This window comes from Molothrus aeneus, chromosome 4 (assembly GCF_037042795.1).
Source record: "Molothrus aeneus isolate 106 chromosome 4, BPBGC_Maene_1.0, whole genome shotgun sequence".
Taxonomy (NCBI): domain Eukaryota; kingdom Metazoa; phylum Chordata; class Aves; order Passeriformes; family Icteridae; genus Molothrus; species Molothrus aeneus.
In genome coordinates this window covers 68,321,734-68,347,313 of record NC_089649.1, presented here as the reverse complement: position 1 = coordinate 68,347,313, position 25,580 = coordinate 68,321,734, and the positions used below count along the sequence as shown (strand labels likewise).

At 49.2% G+C, this 25,580-nt stretch overlaps 1 protein-coding gene across 2 annotated transcripts; it reads right to left on the bottom strand.

The window, feature by feature from the left end:
• Positions 1-5,336: 5,336 nt before the first annotated feature.
• On the bottom strand, positions 5,337-25,420 carry RPIA (ribose 5-phosphate isomerase A). 2 transcript variants are annotated; one of them, XM_066549248.1, is made up of 9 exons: positions 25,180-25,420; positions 19,629-19,689; positions 17,576-17,631; positions 13,696-13,755; positions 12,787-12,851; positions 12,395-12,463; positions 11,745-11,886; positions 11,161-11,260; positions 5,337-6,533 (listed from the first exon to the last, which is right to left on the bottom strand). In XM_066549248.1, the coding sequence occupies exons 1-9, from the start codon at positions 25,360-25,362 to the stop codon at positions 6,436-6,438; spliced, it is 834 nt and encodes a 277-aa protein (XP_066405345.1). In that variant the 5' UTR covers positions 25,363-25,420; the 3' UTR covers positions 5,337-6,435. The 2 variants fall into 2 exon arrangements, with proteins under 2 accessions (XP_066405345.1, XP_066405346.1); XM_066549249.1 differs by lacking the exon at positions 12,395-12,463.
• Between the last annotated feature and the right edge of the window lie 160 nt (positions 25,421-25,580).

The following is a 25,580-nucleotide window of genomic DNA, read 5'->3' as shown; positions in this document are numbered from 1 at the left end:
ATGTAATATAGTGTAATATAATGTAGAATAATATAGTATAATAAAGTAATTAATTAGCCTTCTGATAATATGGAGTCCTCCTCATCATTTCTCCCTGCCACGGGGGTCACCTTGTTTACTATAATTGTCCCTGGTTACTGCACAGAGACTCCAAGCACCCAACACCTTCCCTGCAGGAGGACATGCCAATAGAAGATGCTGATTTGCCAGCAGTGCTCAGTGAGCCACCTCAGGACCCAGATGGGTTCCAGCAGCACCAGAGATTTGAAAATCAGTGTTTTCATGGTCGTTGTGGCCAAGACAGCCACCTGTCACCCCCTCACCCACGAGAGCCTCTCTGGGAACAAGCAGGAAAGCACAGAGGGCACCTCTCCACATTACCTCCCTGAGATCCTCTGCCAAGAAGTTCTCATCCAGGTGTCTTGGGGCTCTCCTGGACCTCTCTTTTCCCAGTTAACATCTGCCCAGTGGAATTGCCCCACAAGGACATGGGTGGTTGGGTTGGCAGTGTCCTGAGAGTCCTTAAAGAGTAATTCCAATATGCCATGTCCTGGCTGGAACAATAATGAACAACATCCTCTGACTGGTGTCCAGAATTCTGAGCACTTGAAGTGAAAAAAAAGTCACTTGAGATAAAGGAGCTTGGATGAAATATTCCCTGCTGACCTGGAAAATGGGAGATGTAATCAACTTTACTTTCAGTTCACTGTCTCTAGAACATTCATGATTTTTAAGGCTCAGGTATTAGATTTACTCCAGGGAAAAAAAATCCCAGCTAAGTAACCAGATGGGTTTTCCCCTTCACAACTTGACACAGGCCAAACTCATCTGTGGAGAGGGAACATGGAACTGTGCCTGCCTGGGAGCTTAAAAATATGTCCATCTGATTTTCAGGAAAAAAAAAATCCTACCTTTTTTATCCTTTATACATGAACCAAAAGTGGTTAAGTTGACAAACAGAAAAGGCAAGAAATTGCCCAGGCAGGATGGATGAAATGACACTGAACCTCTGAGTAATGTTTAGATGTGATTATGACTGTCACATGTGGCAAAACCTCCAGCTCTACAATCCAGTGAGCAGAGAAGATTTTTCTAATGATTCTACAGCTGAGGGTGTTCAATCTGCTGCAAGATTTTTGCTGATTTGCTTTAAAAGTGATAAAAGCTCTTGGCCAGCCTTGCTGGTGCTGAGGCCACGATGTTGGTGAGGCAGGGCATCCCAGGAACTGGAAATGAAGCCCACTGGGCATTTGTGGGCATCAGAGATATGAATCACAACAAAGCAACTCCTTGAGCAGCTTCCAAGGATCAGATGAGGAAGCAGCAATGGCCTTGGGCTGCTGGGGAGCCTCTGGAAGGAGGCTGGGAAAGGCTGTTGACAGGCAGGGCTATCACAGCAGCACCTGCACAGGAAAAACACAGAGCCTGAGCAGAAACCCCCAGTGCAGCCCCCAAAGCCCAGCCAGGGTCAGCATGTGCTGCTTGAGCTCTCAAATAAGGATGAAAGAAACGTTTCGTAATTGAAATGAAAAACCATAGCCCACAGCTGACCTGCAGAGAAACCTGCAAGTACCCTTGTCCAGAAAGTGGTGGTCTGTGGCAAAGAGGCTGAGTTTTCCCAAAGTGCTCATATGCAGTGGATCATACCCCAAAAACCCTCTCAGGAGAAAGTGTGATTATCTGCTTGCTCTTCAATTAGACAAGGTTTTGGTGCATTACTTATGAGCTGTTGGATTCGACTCTTCACTCTTCCAATCCTCACTAAATTACCTATAAAAGTCAAGGAAAGAATTATAATCTCCTCTTCAAAAAATAATACTCATTTAAGGGTTAAAGGGAGACAGGACTTTCTTTTTTTTTCCTGCAATAAATTAAGACAGTAAGAAAAGCATCCCAGTGTACCATCTAGATTTACAGCAGGGTTTTTCAATTTCATTTGTCATTGCCAAATACATTACATTGGGATTAAACTGTACAGGTTATTAAATACTGATTACAAGAAGCCAGCATGCTGTGGCAGGCAAATAAAACTTGCAAGTTACTGAAATTAAGGCTTTGAAAATGTTTTAAGGGAATTAATGTTTAATTAGAGATTTTGATCTATAAGGCATTCTAGTAATAGCTTCAGTAGGAGATTACACAAACCTGTGAGACATTTATAAGTAGAAAGGATACTTGATGTAGTATTTTCTTTAATTAATCCTGCACTGGAAGACCACCATGAGGGAATTTAGAGTTTGGTGTACAATAAAAAAGATCATTCCAGTCAGCAGGCACTTCAGCTTCTGTGGGGTTTTTTGCATGATCAAATTCATGTGCACATAATTTTAACAATACAGCATGAGATGAACTTTGAATTTAGTGTGATTAAGAATATTTCTAACTCTACATCCCCAAGGGAACTTGGATATTGACATGTTGGGAGGTTTACAGATCTGAGCTATTTGGCTTCATAGTCACTTTTTTTCTCCTGCTGAATTTCATCTTTCTGTTACTGACTTCCAGAAACAACATAAATCATCAAAAGCATTTTGCTTTCCAACATGATTGATGGTTTTATCTTTCACTCAGACATTCTTGTACAAAGTCTTCTCTTTCCAGTAAAAAAATAGTTTATGTTATTTCCTCTAGTCAAACCCAGTGACTGATCCTTTACTGTTTTGCTCACTACATTTAATGTTGATGGTCTGACATGACTTTCACAAGGCTGGAAGTATCATTAAGGAAGTGTAAGAGGTGTTTGTGTTGGTAGGTGTAAAATTAGAAAAGTCTCATGCTCTGAAAAAAATTCCTGGTCCCAGCTGCCAATGTTATGGAGTTACAGGGATGATAAAACTCCCATTAAAGTTCCTGGAAGGGGAAGTAAATAAACTTCACAAGTTTTCAGTACAAAAACCCAGCCATTTTAGGTCTTTAAGTTCATCTTTAATCTAAAATGCATCACCTTTGTACTGAGTGAAATAAAGCTGCAAAGACATTTTTGAGGATTTAAAAAGCTTGACAAATTGGAAAAATCACTTTGAAAATGAGAACATCTTTCCTTCTCCTCCTCCTTTCCAGGTGCAGCTGGACCACACACAGTGTCATTACACCATTTTTTTGTTAAATTCATACAGTTAAAAAATGGATCAGGCTTTATGTTTAAAATATATTAATACATATTACAGCTTACTAATATTCCTCACAGCTAATTTTTATCACTGGTTATGCTATGCTGATTTTCTCCTCATCACTTTAGCTGTAATTGTTTGGTTTAATACCCAGGGCACACATCCTCTATGCTGCCTAATTAATTATTTTCACCTTTTTGTGTCACATTTCTCAGATCAGTAATTATGTCAGATCATAAACCCCATCCTACACTGACTATAATAACTTGACAAATAGTAATACTTTCTATATAACATGGAATAAGGTGAGTTGTTTAACAAAACACATAATTTCTTTCTAGTTAGTTTAATTAATTTATCTTAATTATTTAACCTATTAACCACAGGTTAATTAAATTGAATCTGATGCACTCTCTTACTATATTTATATTGCTTTTTTTTTTTTGCCTGAATGGGACTAGTGTTTCATTACCTCTGTTGCTCATTAATTTTAGTGCTGCTGTTGCTCTTTCTTGAAACGTTTGTTTCCTCCAGGGCCAAGTTAATCCATAATTCAGAGCTAATGGTAAATCTCCCTGCATTACCCACCATGCACAACCCAAAAGGCAACAGGAGGGGGCTGGATCACATCAGGTAACAGAACCCACTGCAGGAATACACCCTAAATAGCCACCACCAGCCTGCCTTGGGTGTAAAAGGACACCTCCTTCCACCTGCTTTTGATGGCCATTTTTATCCCAATGCCATCTCCTAAAAATATATCCTTGCTTTTCTTCCCAGGGTGCAAGGGAGCAGGGTGGGAGAGAAGTGGCAGCCTGTTTCTAAAGGCTTCTGAAGGCTCTTTTGAGGAGCACCTTGAAAAACCAAAGCCCAGAGCAAATGCCCCAGTGAAACCAGCCAAGGTGGTAAAATCAAATCCAGCAAACTCAGGTGCAGGAGTTCTCAGGAGCAGCTGCACTGCCTCTGCCCAAGGCAGTGACAGGGAGCTGCAGTGCCTGCCCTCAGCTGGAGATCCACCACAGCTTGCTCATCTATGAACTGTTACCTCTCCAAAAACATATGTAATAATGGTGATAGCCTGGAAAAGCAAGGACCAGGGACTAGAAACACCTCTGCTGCCTGTACACTTCACTTTCTTCTAGCAGGCTTGTGGCAAAGCAGCTGAGCATCTGTATAAGCAGGCTGTGCTGGTGACAGGGCAGAGCCAGGACACAAAGCCACCCCAGGAGGGGATGGACTCCTGCACCACACCTGGATGTGCTGGCAGATGAAGATGAGGATGGTCATGACAGATGAGGGAGCCTGGCAGCCTCCAAGGGAAAGGACATGACCATTCCCAAAAGCTCCTTAAGTCAAACCCCATCTACTGACTCTGCAAATGTCAGCTGGGGGAGCTTGCACAAGGATTCAGACACTGAATTTTCCCCAGGGGTTTTAATTCCCCACAGACATTTTAATTCCAGCTGTGTAGTGCCCATAACCCACAGCCCAAGTCCCACCCCAGCAGGAGAATCTGCTGCAAAAGCCCCCACAGGATCCACCCCAGCACCCAGAGCAGCCCAAGAATCAGACCTGCCCATCTCCAGGCTATGGAGCCCCTGCTAAGCACAAAGCTGAATGAGATCACAGCTGGTCCAGGGCCAGAAAGTAATGGTGCAGTAATGAGTTTATTGGCTTTTTGAGAAGGAGCTGTTTGATTTCAGGCAGAGGAGAGTCAACAGCAGCATCCACTCCTGCTAATCTCATTTCCAGCAGCACACTGAGTGAGAAGGCACTTGGGCACAAAGCTGTGCTCGATTGCTCTCTGTTTATCCAGGATTACATTAGGAGCCCAAGAGCATCTGAAAACAGCCCCTAGCCAGAGCTAAGGCTTTGCAAATGGCTTCTGCAGCACCTGGCTTGTGGGAAAAGAAATCCCAGTGTTTCCAGCAAGCTACTGGCAGTTTGCTCAGTACAAGAGCTGGGTTTAGATGCACAGGTTTTAGATGTGCAAATTGAAGACAGTGTCTGTTGAGGAAAGTACTGCAGATAAGAAGTGTTGACCAGAAAATTTGTTTAATTTTAAAGAATTCATTTACCTTAAGCAAAGAGAAATCAAATGCAGAAGGGTGGGTTTGGCCAGGGTGAGGGATTCTTTCAAGGGGGAAGTTAAGAGAAGTTGGTCTGACCATGATCTGCCCCATTATCCACAAAATAACTTACTTTGAGAATAAAATTACCACCAAGTCTGGTATAAGAGCTCTTTATTTCTGTGTCTAAAACACAAAGAAAGGGCTTGCATTTCGACATCAGAACCATGCAAAGCACCTACACACCAAAAATGAGATACTGAACGAGTGTCTCTCTCCTGCTACATGTGGAAAATTTAGGCAGGAAGACTCCATTTTCTTGTGCATTCTGCTCTATCCTTCCACAAATCAACCAGCTCTGAGGGGTGATAATTAACCTTCATTGCAAACCAGATCATTTGCCACTGAACACTATTCCATGCTGCCCTAAGCTGCTAAAATATGCTCCTGTAAGCTTCATCAAGCACCCAGTTCTGGTCTTGGTCTAAAAGGACAAAGTCCCAAACGCCTCCAGCTACAGGACAGACTTTAATCAGAGGTACTGAATTAAATGACAGCAGAGTTTGGCTCAAAGGATGAATGTCTCCTCCATATAGAAGCCCACAAAAGGCCCTTATTAGTTTCCCAGAGAGGGGATGTAGAGACCACCCTAGGCTCAGAGAATTGTCATGTGCACAGAGGACAACCAGACATCCTGAACTATTAAAAAACAGTGGTATAGAAAAATAAAAGGCATAAAATACTGAACCAAAAAGGTTCCAAATAAGGCATCAGCAGGTCCCAACTGGATGTGCTCCTGTTACATACATCACCCTCCCAGCCAGGATAGTTAGGAACAATGCATTAGGATTGTATTTCTGACCTCCATCATTAAGTGCTACGAGCAACCAGAAGGGTTCAAGTTCTCTTAGAAAAAAAGAAAAACAAAAAAAAAAAACCAAACCTCCAAACACAAAACCAGGGAGTAATGTTTTTGGTTAAGTATTTCTTAGAAAAGAAAATAAAAACGTTAAAGCAATTCATTGAAACGACTCATTAAAAAAAGACAACATTCCTGTAAAGTAAAAATATATATATATATAAATAGAATCTATTTTTTGTTTGTTTGTTTTTCTTTAAAAAAAGAGACATTCAGTATCACATCAGCAGATCCTGATGGGCTTTCCCGCGGGTCTCCTGCGACAGCCGCCGCTCCTTAAGGCAAAGGTGGGGTTGGCACGGGGGGGACAGCGGGGTCCCCTGGCAGGCAGGGTCTGTCAGCAGGGCGGCTTCTCCCGCACGCTGACCGAGCCGTCCTCCATCCCAAAGTACACCCGCTGTGCCATGTCGATGAACAGCCCCGTCTCCACCACACCTGGGGAATGAGAGGTCACTGGTTACTGCCACAGGCACCATTCCTGCATCCTGTACCTGTACAGTATTATATCCTGTAGAGTTACTGCCAGAGTCACCATTCCTGCATCCTGTACCTGTACAGTATTATATCCTGTACAGTTACTGCCAGAGTCACCATTCCTGCATCCTGTACCTGTACAGTATTATATCCTGTACAGTTACTGCCACAGGCACCATTCCTGCATCCTGTACCTGTACAGTATTATATCCTGTACAGTTACTGCCAGAGTCACCATTCCTGCATCCTGTACCTGTACAGTATTATATCCTGTACAGTTACTGCCAGAGTCACCATTCCTGCATCCTGTACCTGTACAGTATTATATCCTGTACAGTTACTGCCACAGGCACCATTCCTGCATCCTGTACCTGTACAGTACTTTATATCCTGTACAGTTACTGCCAGAGTCACCATTCCTGCATCCTGTACCTGTACAGTATTATATCCTGTACAGTTACTGCCACAGGCACCATTCCTGCATCCTGTACCTGTACAGTATTATATCCTGTACAGTTACTGCCAGAGTCACCATTCCTGCATCCTGTACCTGTACAGTATTATAACCTGTATAGTTACTGCCAGAGTCACCATTCATGCATCCTGTACCCTGTACAGGACTTTATATCCTGTACAGTTACTGCCAGAGTCACCATTCATGCATCCTGTACCCTGTACAGGACTTTATATCCTGTAGAGTTACTGCCAGAGTCACCATTCCTGCATCCTGTACCTGTACAGTACTTTATATCCTGTACAGTTACTGCCAGAGTCACCATTCCTGCATCCTGTACCTGTACAGTATTATATCCTGTACAGTTACTGCCACAGCCACCATTCCTGCATCCTGTACCTGTACAGTATTATATCCTGTACAGTTACTGCCAGAGTCACCATTCCTGCATCCTGTACCTGTACAGTACTATATCCTGTACAGTTACTGCCACAGCCACCATTCCTGCATCCTGTACCTGTACAGTATTAGATCCTGTACAGTTACTGCCAGAGTCACCATTCCTGCATCCTGTACCTGTACAGTATTATATCCTGTACAGTTACTGCCACAGCCACCATTCCTGCATCCTGTACCTGTACAGTACTTTATATCCTGTACAGTTACTGCCAGAGTCACCATTCCTGCATCCTGTACCTGTACAGTATTTATATCCTGTACAGTTACTGCCAGAGTCACCATTCCTGCATCCTGTACCTGTACAGTACTTTATATCCTGTACAGTTACTGCCACAGGCACCATTCCTGCACTCTGTACCTGTACAGTATTATATACTGTACAGTTACTGCCAGAGTCACCATTCCTGCATCCTGTACCTGTACAGTATTTATATCCTGTACAGTTACTGCCACAGGCACCATTCCTGCACCCTGTACCTGTACAGTATTTATATCCTGTAGAGTTACTGCCACAGGCACCATTCCTGCATCCTGTACCTGTACAGTATTTATATCCTGTACAGTTACTGCCACAGCCACCATTCCTGCATCCTGTACCCTGTACAGTATTTATATCCTGTACAGTTACTGCCAGAGTCACCCTCTGCACTCTGTACCTGTACAGTATTATATCCTGTACAGTTACTGCCAGAGTCACCCCCTGCACTCTGTACCTGTACAGTATTTATATCCTGTACAGTTACTTGTACAGTACTTTATATCCTGTACAGTTACTGCCAGAGGCACCACCCCTGCACTCAGGTACCGTATCTGCAGGGAACCCCCAAGGAGGGGGAGGGAATGATGCATCTTGTCGCTGTCATATTTTCTGAAAAAATCCTCATTACCCAGGATTTTTCTCCTGAGAAGCCTCAGAAAAGAATGAGAACAATAATTATCTGATTGCTTTGGAATGTGGTCTGGAGATTGTTTACCAACAGGTGGATGTTTGATTGGTTCCATGTGAATTGTTTTAACTTAATGACCAATCACAGCCAGCTGTGTCGGACTCTCTAAGAGTTTTCATTCTCATTCTTGTTAAGCCTTTTGTCTGTATCCTTTCTCTGTCTTCTTTAGAATAGCATTAATGTAATATAATGCAATGCAATATAATATAATATAATATCATATCATATCATATATGCAGCCTTCTGAGAACATGGAGTTAGATTCTCATTTCTTCCCTCATCCTGGGGACCCTCACAAAGACCACACTATCTGACTCCATCTTATCAGAAGGCTAATTAATTACTTTATTATACTATCTTATTCTATATTATATTACATTACATCTAAACTGAATCTGCCAAGCACTCAACTCTGCACACAACTGCTCTGACTCTTGTGACTGTCAGCCCACAGTCCCAACACACACACACACACCTGGCCTTGATAGGCCAAGGAAACACAACACCATCACTCTGGGTAAACAATCTCCATATTGCATTCTACTTTTGCACAAACACAGGCACAGCAAATAAGATAAGAATTGTGTTTTCTTTCTCTGAGGTTCAGAGAATGTGAAATCCAGAAATATTCTTGGGAAGAATTGTGCCTTGCTTTCCTCTGTGAAGAGAAATGTGGGGACACTCATGTCCTCAGCTCTGCCCTCTGTGGTTTTGCTCCTTCAAAAGCACCAGTGCCTCCATCAGAGGTTTGGAGAAGTGTCCAACCTGGATCAGCCACACTGGGAGCTTCTGGGAAGTGTTTTTTGTGCAGCCACTTCCAGCAAAAACTCTCCAGAGACTGAGGAACAACTCCCAAAGCTCCCCCAACATTCACACTGCCCCACCACTGTTGCACCAACACAGCCACGAGAAAAGCATTTTCTGCTGTCTGATGACCCATGGGAGCAAGAGGAAGCTGCACACACCCACAGGACTGGGGATCACTCTCTTTGCCTTTAAACTCACCTGAAAGACTGGAAGACTTCCCTGTAAGAGATCACCTGGCTGACACTTGTTCAAATGTTAAAACTCAGCAGCTCTGGTGCTACCTCTGCAATTTGTAGCCCATTTGGAAATGTACTTTTGATTGCATTTAATTATGGGTGCTCTGTCACCCTGTTCTTCTAAGTTCTTCTGATGTTTACATTTTGGTAATGGAGTTTCTCACACACTTTTCATGTAAATAATGATTGTTTTGCATTCCTTTCTGGAGGAGGAGAGAATTGATGGACTGCTGGTTTGACCAGTGTGGTTGGAGAGGTTGCAATTTCATCCTCCAATCCATGGTCACTTTTGAAAGTCTATCAATATTGGAGTTTGGAAGTAAAGTGTCCTCTTTTTATCTTTCACATCCCAGCTTGTGTGTGTCATTCATTTCATGTCCTGTTGTGACAGTGCTCCTAACTTCACAGTGATCACTGACACACAGCCAGAGGCCAGGAAGGTGGACAGAAACAGAGACAAGGGCTACCACAAGCACAGGGTGGCCAAAACCCTTCTACCAGCACTGCATTTAGGCTTTCAGAGCCACACATTTAGGCTCATCTACTTCTGGGGAGGGAAGAAGCTCTTCTTCCCTTAGCAGGTCCATTTCTGAGCAGAAAACAGGTCCCATTATTTACTATTCTTTTCTCAAACAACAAGAAATGCAGGGAGGAGGGTCCTGCTGTGCAGAGCAAGCAAGCACTGTCTGCCTCTTGCACAGACACAGCTCTAATGATACAGAGATTTGTACAGCCATGGGCAGCAACTGGGTTAGGATATGGAGCACTGCACCAGGGCAGCCCAGACCACCAGAGATCCCTTCCAACCCCAACAATTTTGTGATTCTTCTGTGATAAGCACTGCTGGAGGAAGCAAAACCACTGACCAGAGCCTCTGCCTGGCTTGGAGTTTCAGTTGTGGAGCCAGGACAATACATGGCTGCTTTGTGGGGATGTTGGTGTTTGTGCAACAAGATCCCAACCTGTTCCTGCATGTTCTGACAACACACGAGCAGTCAGTGAAGGCAGCTGTGTGAAGGCAGGACTGCAGGGACAGGCTTTGCCAAGATAATCAGAAAGACATCCAGATGCTGCTTCCCTGAAGTTCAGAGAGTGCCAGTGCCCTGGGTAGCTCCAGAGGCAGCTCTTGCCTGGGCAGCAGGTCTCATGCCAGGCAGGGGTCCTTGCAAAGAGGCTGTTTTGTTTGCAAACAGAGCACTCAGCCACTGCTGCTCGAGCCCAGCAGGAGCTTGAGTGCACTTCATCCTCACAGCAAGGCCAGCAGGGAGGGCTTCCCAGTGGAAATGGGATGCAGAGCTGTAAGCAGCTCCTGGAAAATACCACAGCACAGTGCAAACCCTCCCTCCAGAGTGCACTGGTGTTTCCACTGAAGTCCCTCTCTAAATGGGCACAAGGAGAGTAAGGAAGAGGACAGGACTGTTGTGCCTAATGGGAAACAGTGTCAACATCAACCAGCATCACTCCAGGTTTTCACCACTATGTGGGAAAAGCCCCACGGGCACAATTGTACCAATTGAGCTGACTGCTCTCTTGAGTAGAAACAAATGCAGGGACCTGCAGGAGGGCAGCAAATACACACACACACACATTCCCTCACATCCAGGAGACAGCTGCCACAGTCCAGGTTACTTATCACACACCAAGCCTCAGCCAGCTTTTGTGGCTTTTAAAGAATCAGACATCACCTGGTATCATTTTGATAGCGGAGTTCACTTCACGCCACTCGTGAACCTTGTCAAACTTCCAGTCCAGGATGAAGTTCCCATTGTCTGTCACCACAGGGCCCTGGAAGCAAACCCAGTTGTCATGGCATGAGCCCTGTGTCTCCTGATCCCAGCCAGGGACTGTCACAGCCCTCACTGGCACCAGCTGTCCCCACTGCAGTGGCTTAGAGTCATCATTCACAAAAACTGGGGCTGTCCTCACAATAAACCTGTCACCCCCAACCACCACCCCCAGCTTGAGACCCTCTCTGGCAGCTCAGACTGCCCTGCAGCCCCCTAACACCCCCAGACCCAGGCTGGCAATCCCTCTGCTCCCTGCTCCAGGATGCTTCTTTAGGAGTCACAGCCAGATAGGCTTTCAATGAGCAGCCTGAACACATCAATACCCAATCCAGTAACCTAAGTATAATAAAGAGGAATTACACAAGATGTCACTTGTGGGAGTGAAAGCCCAGATGTCACCAGATGAAGGGCCAGACCTCTGGTCCTCCCTTTGTCCACGTTCAGGAGGGTCCCCAGGGAAGCAGGCAGACAGGGACACTCACTGCTTTGTTAACAGCCATCCGCAGCTCCACAACACCGCCAAATTTTTTGGTCAGGGCTTTGGTGACAGGGACATAAGCCATGGGGATGACCTCGATAGGAACTCCCTTCTTCCACTGCTCCCCAAGGCTGTCAGATTTTTTCCTGAGGGCACAGTTTGAGGTGGGATTAGTGCTGGACATTCCACTGCTGACACCATTAACAGCACCCCAAGCCCTTGGCAAACCCCTCAGGCACAAGGCTCAGGAGGACACAGAGTGAGTCCATGTGTGCCCTGTGCAGCCAGAGCCAGTCTAATGCACAATGCTCTATCCACTCAAAAGCCCTGTTTTGACATGCTTTGGACAAACAGAACAGGAGTTGTTTTTTCCACAGCCCCATGGCTGGAAAATTTATCCCATGCTGACAATCACTGAGCTCAGAGAGCAGAACTGCCACTTCCCCACAAGCTCTGCTGACTCCCAAGCAGGCCTGCTGAGTTGAAAATTAAGAAAAAAAGATAAATTGAATTGCTGAAATACTGGGAGCCAGGCTAATTTCTACCCATTCCTGCTCTCCTGTAACCATTGCAATGACAATAATGGCCTAGCACAGCACCATCTGAAACCTCCCATGGAGGAGAGAAAGGTATTATGAACAGTAATATCTTCACCTGTAATCAGCAATAACAATGAAGCACTTTGCAAATCCTGCAACTATCTTCTCCTGTGTCAAGCAGCCACTGCAAGGGGGAAAAAATAAAAAAAAAAACCAGAAAACATCAGACTGCTCCTCACTGTGCCTAATGGCCTTGAAATCCAGTCCCCCCTAATATGTTCTTGCTGGTTTTGGTGCTGCCATTGCCCCACACCTTATCCTCCTGATCCCCACCCCTCACTGTGTGCCCCTTGTCCCTGGCCAGGAGCCATCTCCCACTGTGGGTGCACACAGAGCCCTGCACAGGATCCCCTCCAGCCCAGCCCTGACACCCAGAGCCACACAGGGATGCTCAGAGCCCCCACCACCAGCACTGGGACAGACAGACAGACAGACAGCAAGGCTCACCCGCCACCTTTGATAAGGTTGAGGTCAGAGTCCACCTCATCTGCTCCATCGATGGCAACATCAAGCTGTGGGGAGAGGAGGAAATGGCTGTGGGAACCCTCCTGTGCAGCATCCAGGCCCTGCTCCTGGGGCAGCTCCAGGGCTGGAGTGTCCCAAGCAGCAGTGACAAATGTCACCAGAGGTGGCACCACCTTGGTGCAGCCTGACCAGACACAGGTGTCTGATGGGCCAGCCGAGGACACCCTGAGACCACCCAAGCCCCTCCAACAAACAACCCCAGGCATGTGAGAGGAGGAGAAACCCAAACCAACTGCTGGCCTGCAAGGCACATCTCTTCAGCCTCTGGTGTTCTTTAAGGACCAGCATGCCAGATTTCCCCAGGAAAAATCTTTGACAGTTCAGCAACATTCCTGTCTCAAGCCTCAACTTGGAAGAGATGCCAAGCACCTGGAGGCAACACAACCCAGCAGCCTTCTTGCCACCTAAAGGGACAAGAACTAAGAAAGGACTTGGGGGAAAATTAAACTAAACCTGTTCAAATCATTAAGGTTAGAAAAGACCTTTAAGATCATTGAGTCCAGCCATTCAACAAACCCTGTCAGGTCCCCACTAAACCATGTCCCTAAGCATCAAATCTACATGTTTTTTGAACACTTCCAGGGATGTTGATTCCACCACTGCCCTGTGCAGCCTGTTCCAGTGCTTGACCTTTCAGTGCAGAATTTTTTCCTGATATCCAATCTGAACCTCCTGTGGCACAACTTGAGGCTGTTTCCTGTTGTCCCAACTCAAGTTCTGCTGTGTGGCTGCCCAAACTCAGCCTCAGGGAGGACTAAGGAGCCTGGACACTTTCTGAAGGACCAGGTGAGAGAAGGTCAGCTGAGGTCTCGCCTCTGGGGTCCCACTTACCTCTGGATTTCGGTCCAAGTCACTCAGGGTTAAGCCATTCTGCAGGATCAGCTGACGAGCCTGTGCACCAAGAAGAGAACAAACACCATTTACCAGTGGCAGGAAAGGAAAACAGACTCTTGGTGTCCTACCCTGGCTGCAGCAAGGATGGAGCCTCCCTGGGAGAGCTCCACTGCTCCACTCTGAGCTCGTGGAGAGGCTGCAGCAGGAACACACAGCAAGGAGAAAATGATGTTTCCACACCAGAGCAGTTTAATCAAAAGAAAATCCTGCTTCTGATTTGAACTAAAATGCTCAGGTGGTATAAGAGAACTCCTGGGTTTGGGTGTCTCCATACTAAATAGCAGGAGGCCTCATCAGCTTGGTGGGAATCACTTTTATCTAAGCACTAAAGCAGATTTGGAATTTTTAAATCCTGTGTTGTTTCAGCTTGGACATCATTCTCCCTCACACCCATCCAGCCCTTCTTATCTCCTTCAGTTGAAAAATGGGACCAAGAAAATTAAATATTTACACCACAGCAATGTGGAACTAACAGAGAAAATATTTTTCATTTGGAAATAAGCTAAAAAGTAAATAACAAATGCACAGCTCGTGGGAAAAGCGTGGGAAGCTGCTGAAACAGCTGCTTGGTGGCTCTGATCTGGGTCTCCTGCAGTGGCCATGTGTTTCCCTCTAGTGGCAACACAACACAGGGCACCCGGAGCTGCCCTTGGCTCAGTCCCTCAGCTTGAACAGGCAATCACAGAATTGTTTAGCCAGATTTCCTAACACCAAGTCCAGCCCTTAACCCAGCACTGCCCAGGCCACTGCTAAACCATGTCCCCAAGTGTCACATGCACAAGGCTTTTACATCCCTCCAGGGGTGGTGACTCCACCACTGCCCTGGGCAGCCTGGTCAGTGCTTGACCACCTTCTCAGTGAAGAAACTTTCCCTAATATCCAATCAAAACCTCTCCTGGCACAACTTGGGGCCATTTCCTCTTGTCCTGTTATTTGTCACTTGGGAGAAGAGACCAAGTGGCTGCCCCCTCCTGTCAGGGCATTGTGGAGAGTGAGAAGATTCCTTTTCTCCAGCCCCTCAACTGCTCCTCATCACATCTGTGCTCCAGAGCCCTCCCCAGCTCCACCCCCTCAGTGCCTTCCTTGTCATGAGGCACAAAACTGAACACAGGATCCAGGTGTGGCCTCACCAGTGCCCAGCAGAGAGGGACAATCCCTGCCCTGGCCCTGCTGCCACTATTGCTGACACAGGCCAGGTGCCCCTGGCCTCCTTGGCCACCTGGGCACACGATGGCTCAGGTTCCCAGCACCCCAGGGCCTTTTCTGCTGGGCCACTTTCCACCCACTCTGCCCAGCCTGGAGTTCTGCAGGAGGTTGTTGTGGCCAAAATGCAGACCCAGCAGCTGGCCTTGCTGAATGAAGCTCAGACCTTTGGCCTTGGTCCATCCATCCATCCATCCATCCATCCATCCATCCATCCATCCATCCATCCATCCATCCATCCATCCATCCATCCATCCATCCTGTCCAGATCCCCTGCAGAGCCTTCCTGCCCTCCTGCAGATCAACACTCCCACCCAGCTTGGTGGCATCTGCAGAATCTCTAACTGGTTGAATTTTCCACGTTACAAATCATCATTCAATTGAGATTCCCTCCTTGCACAGACTCTGCTCAGTCTGAACTTGCTACCATGCTGCAGCTAGACCAAGAAACCCCAGTGCAATAGCCTGGATCAGCTGATTCCCCTGAATTCTACCCACTAAGACTAACAAAGTGCATCAGTCACAGGTACTGGCATCCCAGAAACATTAGAATTAGCAGGTGGCACTCCTGGTAATGAGATAAGATTTGAATAGTTTATCATGGCATTTCATAGCATGCAGTTTTAACACCCATGGGCTGTGGGGCCCTAAGGACTCACAAAATGATAGGAATAAAAACCAGTGGGTTGGCATTCATCACATGGTGTCCACAAAAGGAGATTTCAGGGATCTGGAAACCCAAAGCATTGAGAAACACTGTGCTGCACATGCAGGCCAGACCCTGAACAGGCTGAGTCAGCAGTGTGGCAACGAGGTGGCTTGGCTCTCTCCAGGCTCTGCTTGCAAGGCAAGGGGAGCAGTGGGAATCAGAAGCAGAGCTCCCATCACTGAGGGAGGGAGGAGTGGTGGTAACTGCACAGCACTGGACAGGAGCAGGCCCACTCCGTGCTCCCGGCACACGTCCCGGTGAGAGGAGACAACGCAAGCACCAGGGACAGATACTTACCCTGCTCTAGCTTTACTGGTGGAGATGGATTAATGCCCTGACAACAGGGAAGGGAGGAGTATAAAAGCCCACTGAAACCAACTCTTCCTTGCCAGTGACCTCAGGCAGCCATCTACACCTGTACACAGTGAAAATAAAATGCTGTTTTGCTGACCTGGGAATGCTCCACTCGGAATTGGTTGAGGTCTAAGGGACTGCAAGAGATTCAAGGCAGCCCCACGTTGGGAATTTTGGCTCCTGCAGGTGTACAATCCCTCTCTTCCCTTTAACAGCAACTTTTTGTTTTACTGGTAAGAAACTCCATGGTGTTAAATGAACTATGACAACATTTCAAGGCAGGACAGGCTCCAGCCCACACTCACTACAAGAGCTTCATCAATATTTTCTTTAAGAACTAATGACTGGACTCAGAGCACTTCTCCTAACTTCCAAGGGGACATGGCATTTCAGGGTGGGAATCATTAGAGACAGATCAAAGACACACTCTCACTACAGTCTATATAATCAACAGAAGTACCAATATAGGTTTGGGGTTTTTTTTGTCACTTTCTGGCCTTTGCAGCACCTTGCACCATACCCCAGTCACCTGCAACAGGTGACTGAAGAGAAGCCCTGTCACCTCCACACCTAAACAGCTGCAGGGTAAGAGGATGTTAGGTTTTCCTAAGATTTTAGGATAATTCAGGTTGGTCTCTATCCCTCCAACCTCCAGGTCAAAGCAGGGTCAGCATCCAGGTTGCTCAGGGCTGTATCCACCCAGTCCCTGAACACCTCACAGCACAGGCTCTGCCCTGCCTGCCACACTGTCTGACTGCCCTCACGGTGACAAGAGTGTGACAAAAGTACAGTCCCCAGGACCATGAGAAGGACACATGCCCAATACCTTGGGGTATTGCCACCCAGCCTTGAAAACCCTTCAGGTGGTGGTTCCCACTGTGTCACCTCTGCCTGCCCAAAAGGAGGTTCCCACCTCAGGGAGCAGAGGCAAAGAGACCAAAACCAGTTGCCAAAGGCATGGGAGATGCTCAGAAGCTTTCCCAGCAGATCTGTATTCCTCCACCAAGGCAAGCTCTCCTTCTCCCTCCAGCCCTCTCAACATCCAGCTTGGTATGAACCAATTCCTGCAAAGGCTGCCCAGCAAACAAGAGGTTAAGCCAATTTCTCTTCTGCAATTTATCAAATCCAGCTGATGCATTTGAAGTTCCTGCTGAAAACACAAGAGCTTACTATTATTCTTTACAGCTGTCAGGGCTGATCCAGACTCAAAGGAGACAAAGTGTCTCCAGTGAGCTTTGCACTATGGGTCTGGCTCACCACTAAGCAGCATTTTCCTGCAAGTGGGATCCAGAGGAAGCCACACACCAACCCTGACACAGCCAGCCTTACCACACTGGCTCCAAATACACCTCCCAGCCCGAGCTCAGGTCAGAGTAACACAGCACCATCACCTTCTTTCTGTAGGCTGCACCACGACTGCTCTCACTGGTGCTTTTGGTTCATTCACACCACTGTGACCCAGAGAGGGGCAGGGTGGCCTCCCACAGCCCAGGGGGAGATGCCCTGCAGGAATTTTTGGACTGGCAGGAAGCAAAGGAGGAAAGCACTCACCTGAAAGGATGTAGGGATGCAGACAATGGTCAGGTTCTCCTCCTTAACTCGCTCAGCTGCAGGCAAAAAGCAGAAGCCTTGGTTAGTTCATTGCACAAGGCAAAACCACAGCAACTTTCTCTTTAAGAAACCTCAGTTTTCAGCCCCCCTGATTCACTGCAATTACTTGCTTGGCTTGCAAATAACTCAGTCACGCTCAAAATGCAAACAGGTGCCCCCTCCATAGGCTGAGGCTCAGTTTCAACACAAATGTTTCAACACCTACTCTGACCCAGCCCAAGCCACCATGAACCATTAACCTTTACGTCTCCAGCAGCAGAGGAACCCCAGCAGCAAATCCTCACCTGGGAAAGGAGCCCCATCCCCTCTCTCACTCCATTAGACAGGTTTTTGCTGCTCTCCATGTAAACACAGAGCTCCAGCAGCTGTCTGAAAGGTTTGCTGGCTTGTTGCCCTGGGGACATCACATTAATTTATTATAGAACATTTAAATATATAGCAGAGAAAGAACTAATAAAGTACAGTATTCCATTAAATGGAAGGAAATATTTCCTCCCCCAGGCTAACCTCAAATGACTAAAATCTATTACTAAGATATCATTATGGATAAAATGTTATTTTAGTAATTACAATACCCAGGCACAAGAGCCAGCAAGAGCTTGTGCACCAGAGCAAGCACATGAGCTACATGCTCCAAGGTAATGCTGCTGCTGGAAGGATTGAACATGCAGTACATGAGGTTGGATGTTCTTACAAGCCACATCCCAGTTCTAAAGCAATCAGGGACATGAAAAGCCAGAATGAGCAGCCTGGAACAGCCACTCCTCTTCAAATACAATAGCCATTTATTTAGAGGCTGATTCTGTGCTCAAGGAGGGAGTGGTTGCAGTACTGAGCCAAGCCCAGAGGGCTGAACAGCAGCTCCCAGACAATGAAGTGCATCACACACAGAGTGGGGAAATGGGTGACAAGGGGCAGCCCCAGCCCTGCTGTGCCCCTGTGCTCAGAGCTCAGCCTGCTCTGGGCTGCAGGACAGCTCTGCCCAAGGGAGCTGGAGGTCACCAGGGGACTCCCCAGACAGGCAGAGCCACCCAGGTGGGACAAACTGAACTGTGCTGCCCAGGGAAGTGGTGGAATCTTCACACCTGGAAGCGTGGATTTAACACTTGGGAGTATGGTTTGATGGTGAACATAGTGGTGCTGTGTGGGATTTGAGGATCTTGAAGGTGTTTTCCAACCTTAATGATTCTCTGATTCCCCCTCTGTACCCAAGCAAGACCCCCAAGAACAACAGGGCTGATCCTGCACTCCCAACCCACCATGGCCCCCACAGCTGCTCTGCTCTGCTTCCAAGGACATCCAAAGTTCAGCACCTCCACAAGCAGGGCTGAGACTGCCCTGCAAAGGAACTCTGAACCTCTGCACCCTCTGTAATGAGCCATGAGAGTAATTACACTCACTCTGCAAAGCTGCATTTGCCTCACTTGAATATTTTGCTGAAATTCTCTGAATCGCTCCGTGAGCAAAGCCCTGCACCTGGAGCAAGCAGGTAAACCTGGCTGCAGGGTACATTAATAAAATGCAGAGGATTTCACATTCCTCCTTTTCATTACACCTCAGCAGGGCCCTCAATGTGAATCCCATGGATGTGGGGAACAAAATGAGCCAAAGGCAAATGGGTTAAAGGAAGCAGAGCAGCTGCATGGCCCCGAGCCACACAGCAAGCCAGCACTGGGCAGAGCTGGCAAAGCTGGAACCAGACCAAGGAGTTCAGCTCCAGTTTGTGGTGGCTGCCAGTGGAGAGCTTTTCCTGGCTGTCAGGAACAGGTGGCAAATCATTACCTCCTCAGGACTCTCTCTCAGGCTATAAATTTGGAGCCCAAGGCCCAGTTTTAACCTTCAGCTTCAAGCAGGACACAGCAGCCAGTGAACAGACCCAAGGCATCAGCTCTAAGTCAGCACACAGGTGATTTTAGGGTGTTTTTCAAGTAGTTGGGGCAGATGGAAAAGGAGACTTTTTGTGGTGGGAGGGACAGGAAGGGGAGCATCCTACCTAGTCTTTGCACCGCGTGTACAATCGTAGATCCGCTTCCGATCCCAAGAACTTGATTGTTCTGCAAATCAAAGAGAGACAGAGGAATGCTGTCACTGGAGGCTCCAGACTCCACCTTCCCAGTAAAACTGGCATCATGAACACATGCAAGAAGAGCCTTGTCCAGGGATGCACGTGGACACAGCATCTCAGCACTCTGCAGGCAAGGGAGGGAACACGCTGTGCCAGCGAGGGCACGGCCGTGCTCTGCGGCCAAGGGATTTTAATCAACTCTGCCTCTCATTAAAGGACATGTGCTTGCTAATTACCAGCACAGTCCGATCTCAGGGTGTTCAATGCACACTCACTGGTGGTTGCTGGCATTCCATGAAAGCTCTCCTGCCGGAAAGCTGTGAATTTCAGACAATACCACAGAGGAAGAAGGGGAAACAACCTCAAGATAAAAATCTTCCCAAGGAAGCCACACAGTAAAAGGCTGCATTAGCTGCCAACCATATCATTAGTAAACAGCACAGATGCACCAGCAGCCAAAGCAGAGAGCACAGCAGCTGTTCCTGTGAATAATAAAGAATATTTTCCAAAACAGAGTGTAAAGCTGCCTATAGGAGAGTCCAGCAAAACTTGGAATGTGGGTGAGCCTGGCAGCATGTGCTGAAGAGGATGGAATTTTAACCACAGCTCCATCCTGGCCTTTCTCTGCGTATTGCCTGATTAAAGAAGGATCACTGCCTGTCACCTGTAACACAGATACACTAAAAGGTGCACACAGCACCTAAAAGGTGCTGCAGGCTGAGGGGGGATGGGTGCACTTGTGTTACTTCTGCAAGACATGTTCTCTGCCACGTCAGTCTCTGTTTATCATCAACTCAGTTTCCCATCCCCTGTAAGTGACCTGCAGCCTTCTGCACTTCCCATTTTCAGTGTATTTCATTTTCTTTGGATGGGATCCAAAGCTTAAATTGACTTAAAGAGGCCCAGTATCACCACAGAGACTTCAGATGAGGAACATATGAAGACAACCAGAGATGCAGGCACAGAGCTGTTGTGCATTATCTCTTGGGCATTAGACAGATCTGGAGCTGGGAGCAAATCCAGAGTTGGGCAGCTGTGGAAAAAGCCACACCTGCAGCACTTCAACCAGCTAAAATCTTGCTGTCACTCAAGTTTACCTGGATAGGTGGAGTTCAAGACAGGTCACACTCCCCTAGGATTAGTCATTTCTCTTGCTTCTGCAATTTAAAAGCTCAAAGAAAACAGAAGTTCTCTAAAACCAGAGGCTCAGCTTCCATCCCAGCCCTCACTGTGACTCTGCAGAAGCTGGGCACAGCAACAGGTCCCAGCTGCACACCTGCAGCATGGCCAGCAGACACCAACAGCTCCTGAGGCTCCTGTGTCACCCACCCAGCAGGCAGAGCCAAGCAAGGCCAGCCAAGGCCAGGGCAAGCAAAGCTGTGCAGAGGCTGGCAGGACATGGGCAGTACCAGTGTTCCCAAAAGACATGTTCTGACCCGGGGAGAGGCAGTTTCTTCTCTTTGCCCTCATTTCTGTAGGGTGGGACAGCTTCTTGGAGCAGCTGGGTACCCTAAAGGGATGGGGAAAGCTTCAGCATGGGCAACTCCACTGTAATGAGGCAGGAAGAGCTCACAAGGGTCCCAGTCCATGCATTTATCAGTGATTAGAGGTGAAGCAGCACTTTTATCAGCCTAAACTGGTGCTGTCCCAGCCCCTGCCTAACCATGACTCCCACTTCTCCCTCCTCAGCTCCAATCCCAGCCAGACCAGGGGCAAAACCAACCACAAAACATTTTAAAAACAGGGGCAGGGCAAACATTGGTGAGAAGCAGAGCACTGAGGAGCAGCACCTCATGCAAAAAAAAAATTACATTTCAAGTTGTTTACCATAAACCCTCCAAACAAAACCCAGGCACTGAGCCACAGCACAGCTGAGGACTCTTTTGGGTGAAGTGGGCAGTGACCACAGCATTTTCTCAGCCAACCCAAGGGCCTAAAGACACTGCCCAGCACCACAGAAGCCAGCAAGGCAACACACATGGAGCAGCACCAGCAGCACACAGGCACTGGCCAGTCCCACCTAAGTTTCCAAGGTCAGAGAACAAAGAGCTCTATCTAAAAGCAGTAGATAAATACAGAGCAAAGCCCAAAGTTTGCTCAGTACTCTCTGGGGCAGTAGGACATAGGGCAGTAGCTGTATTTGCATTTCCAACAGAGGTGCTCACAGGGCCTGCCCTCAGAGGTGTTGTATAAACTCAAAGCCAGCTCTCCCCAAGCAGCTTACAGCTCTAAAGCCCCAGCCCTGTGCCAGCCCCACTCCCCCAAGCTGTCAGAGCCCCACAGCCCATGGCCTCTGAGGCTGGGCAGCTCAGTGTCCACTCCAGAGCTGGGGAACTCTGCTCCTGCAGCTGCCCAGGGACAAGGGCTGTGGGTAAACACATGGATCTGGATTTAATTAAAAAAAAAAAAAAAAGAAAGAAAATAAAACCAGAAAAGTTATCCTGTTCTAATCCCCCCTCCCACACCCAGGTTTACATGTGGCACACAAGGAGCTGCTGTCCTGGCAAGACAGGGATGGGTGTGAAGGTGGATGGCAAGGGAGGAGCCTCATTCCAGTACCAGTCCCAAGCCCCCAGTGCCACAGATTTATGGCACAGTTAAGCAAGGGAGATTTGTCCAGCAGAACCAAACCCTGGTGTCTCCCACACATCCCTGCTGTGCAAGGGAAGCCTCAGCTTTGCTTTCAGAGGTAGCCCTGCCCCCCGTGAGAGCTCTAACAAGCAAACACAAAGGTATCCATTGCTAACAGGAGCTGCCCCTTGCCAGTGCAAACTGACAGCTGAGACCATCCAGCTCCTGGGCAGCGACTCTGAGCCCCTTCTCCACTACTTCCTGAAGCCAGCCTGCACAAGCATTGATTGGGGTGTTACCTCAGACACTGCCTAATTTACTTAACCAGCATCGCAAGCTGGACATTGAACTTTAATTAGCTGGGACACAGACAGAAACATTATCCTGAATTTGCCTGGCCATAAAACAGTACAAAGGCCATCGATTTCACTATTAAAAGTCCAAAAGTACTGGTTTAACCCAAACCAAAGGAGCCCCCATTTATGATACCTCACAGCAACAGTGGTGCCTTGGCTCCACACTTTGTGAGATGAGCCCTTCCTCCCATGATCCCTCAACGCACAATTTTGGGTTTGCCTTGGATAAGAAAGGGGATTTTTATGCAATTGCCAGAGCTCCCAGCTCCCCCATCTCACAGACTGATCACTTTTGACGGTGTTGGCCCGGCAGGGGCTGGGTCTCACACACATGTGGTTGTGCTCTCAGGCAGGTACAGACTGCTCAGAGGAATGGGGCTGCAGAACAAGCAGAACTTTCGTGGGACACAAGGGAAGCCATCAGCAACTGAAGCTCAAAACTCTAACCCAGCGAGGGGGGAGCAGGAAGGAAAAGGGACTTTTTTTTTCTCCCCTAACTGCTAATATCTACATTCTTAGCAGGAACTCCTCACCCCGATTTCAGCACTGCTATTGCGAAAGGGCTGGCACAGAACCGATAAAGCCCTGCGTGACTGGAACCGTTGCTCGCTGAGCTTCCCAACCAGGCGGTGCCAAACCCCAGGCAGCTCCAGCCCTATCTGACATTCATGGGGCTGACTCCAGCCCCTGGCTGCACTGCCCTCCCTGCAGAGGACACAGAGAATCCTCTGGTCAGGGACTGTTGCTCCTTGCTTGGGTGCTCAGAAATGGGGTGTAGCAGCAGTGCATCCTGGATTTGGAGAAAGGAGCAGTACCTGGCATTAGCGTGAACTCCCACCACAGCCCAGCTTGCAGGAGGGTGTACAGAGAAAGTTTGGAAGTGCAAGACGAAAATTACCCCAAATTAGGCATAGACAGTACTGAGCTGGATCAGGCATGAAGCTGCAGCTGGGGAGGCACACACTGGGGAAGGAAAAGCTGTTTTCTTCCTTCACCTCACCTAAAGGGAGTGAAGTCCAAAGCACAGGGTCCCTCTTTGCACCCAGGACTGTTCATGCTCCAAGGAGTGGGGGTGGGGGGGTATTCTCAGTGCCCCCCACTGCATCCATGTACCTCGGGGCTGCTCTGTGCGCTGCAGGAGTCCATGCCTATCCATGCCCTGCGAAGCTGAGTACATTCCATAGCCATTCCATACACTGGGGAGTCCCAGCACTGCACAGCCTGTGCCTGCACCTGGAGCTGCCTCACACAGCCCTGGGTCTGGCCGTGCACTGGAAGGCTCCGTGCACACCTATGTTTTGTGGCCGCTCTGTGTTTTGTGTGGTCCCGGCACCCCAGAGTTGCACGGTCCATCCATGCACCAGAGATTCTGTGTACTCCACGGCTCCTCTGTGCATTGCGGGGTCCCAGCACCCCAAAGCCTATCCCTGAACCCGGACCCACTCCATGAACCCAGGGCTATCCGCGCTCGGGGAGAGTCCGTGGCTGCTCTGTGCTTTGGGGTGTTCCTGCACCCCAGAATCGCTCCATGCGTCCCAAGGTCCGTCCATGCACCGGGGGACTCTGCACTCCCTGCGGCCGCTTCGTGCTTTGGGGAGTGCCGGCACCCCAGAGCCACTCTGTGTGCTGGGGCATCCGTGCATCCCGCAGCCCGTCCATGCACTGGGAAGCTCCGTGCACTTCACTGCCACTCCGTGTACCGGGGGATCCCGGCACCCCACAGCCTGTCCCTGCAATCCAGAGCCGCTCCATGCGCTGCGAAAATCCGCACACCCCGCGGCCGCTCTGTGCTTTGTGGAGCCCTGACACCCCGCACTTGCTCCGTGCAACTCACGGCCCCTTCGTGCATTCAGAGCCCCTGCACCCCAGAGCCTGTCCCCGCTCCCGGAGCCGCTCCACGCAGCCCGGGACCCGTCCGTGCCTCTGGAGACTCCGTGCACCATGCGGCCGCTCCGTGCATTAGGGGGTCTCTGCACCCCGGAGTCGCTCCGTGCACCCCGAGCTCCGTCCGTGCACTGGGAGCCTCCACGCACCCCGTGGCCCCTCGTGCATTGGGGGGTCCCGGCGCCCCGCAGCCTGTCCCTGCACTCGGGGATCTCTCAGTGTACTGGGGGCTCCGTGCACCCCAGAGCCTCTCCATGCGCTGAGAAGCTCCGTGCACCCCATGGCCGCTCAGTGCACTGAGGGGTCCCGGCACAGCAGATCGTGTCCCGGGACCCTGGAGCCGCTCCGTGTACTGGGGGTCCTGGCAGCCCGGAGTTTGTTCCGTCACCCTGAAGCCGCTCCATGTACTCCATGGCCACTGCATGCATTGGGGGAGCCCAGCACCCTGCAGCCACTCTGTGCTTTGGGGAGTCCCTGCAGCCACTCTGTGCTTTGGGGGGTCCCTGCAGCCCGGAGCCCCTCGATGCACTGCGGGTCCGTCCGTGCTCCCGGAGGCTCCGCGCACCCTGCGGCCGCCCCGCGCTCCGGGCGCTCCGCGCACCCCGCGGCCGCTCCGCGCCCCGGGGCTCCGAGCCCCCCGCGCCCCGCAGCACCCAGGGCTGCCTCACCTGGACGTGCTTGTCCACGGCGGCGAAGGCGGCCCGTTTCTTGGCCTCCTCTGCCATGGTGCCGCCGAGCCGCCCGCGGGAGAAGCCGCGCCGCGCCGCCGCCCGCCCCGTTCGGACCCTCCCTGGCGGCCGGGCAGCCAGGGGCGTGCTCCGGAGCAGGGCGAGCCGGCCGGGGAGCCGCATGCCGGCGCGGCCCGCCCCCGGGGGGCTCTTCCTCACGGGCTGCAGGCCTGGGCCGTGCCGGCTCCTCTCCTCCTCCGCCTCCACCTCCTCCTCCTCTTTCTCCTCCGCCGGGAGGCTGGGACTTGTAGTGCAGCGAGCGGCAAACTACAGCTCCCACAATGCCCGACAGTCCCCGAAGCCACTTGTTGCATCGATGTGTAAGTACCGAGTACTTGCTA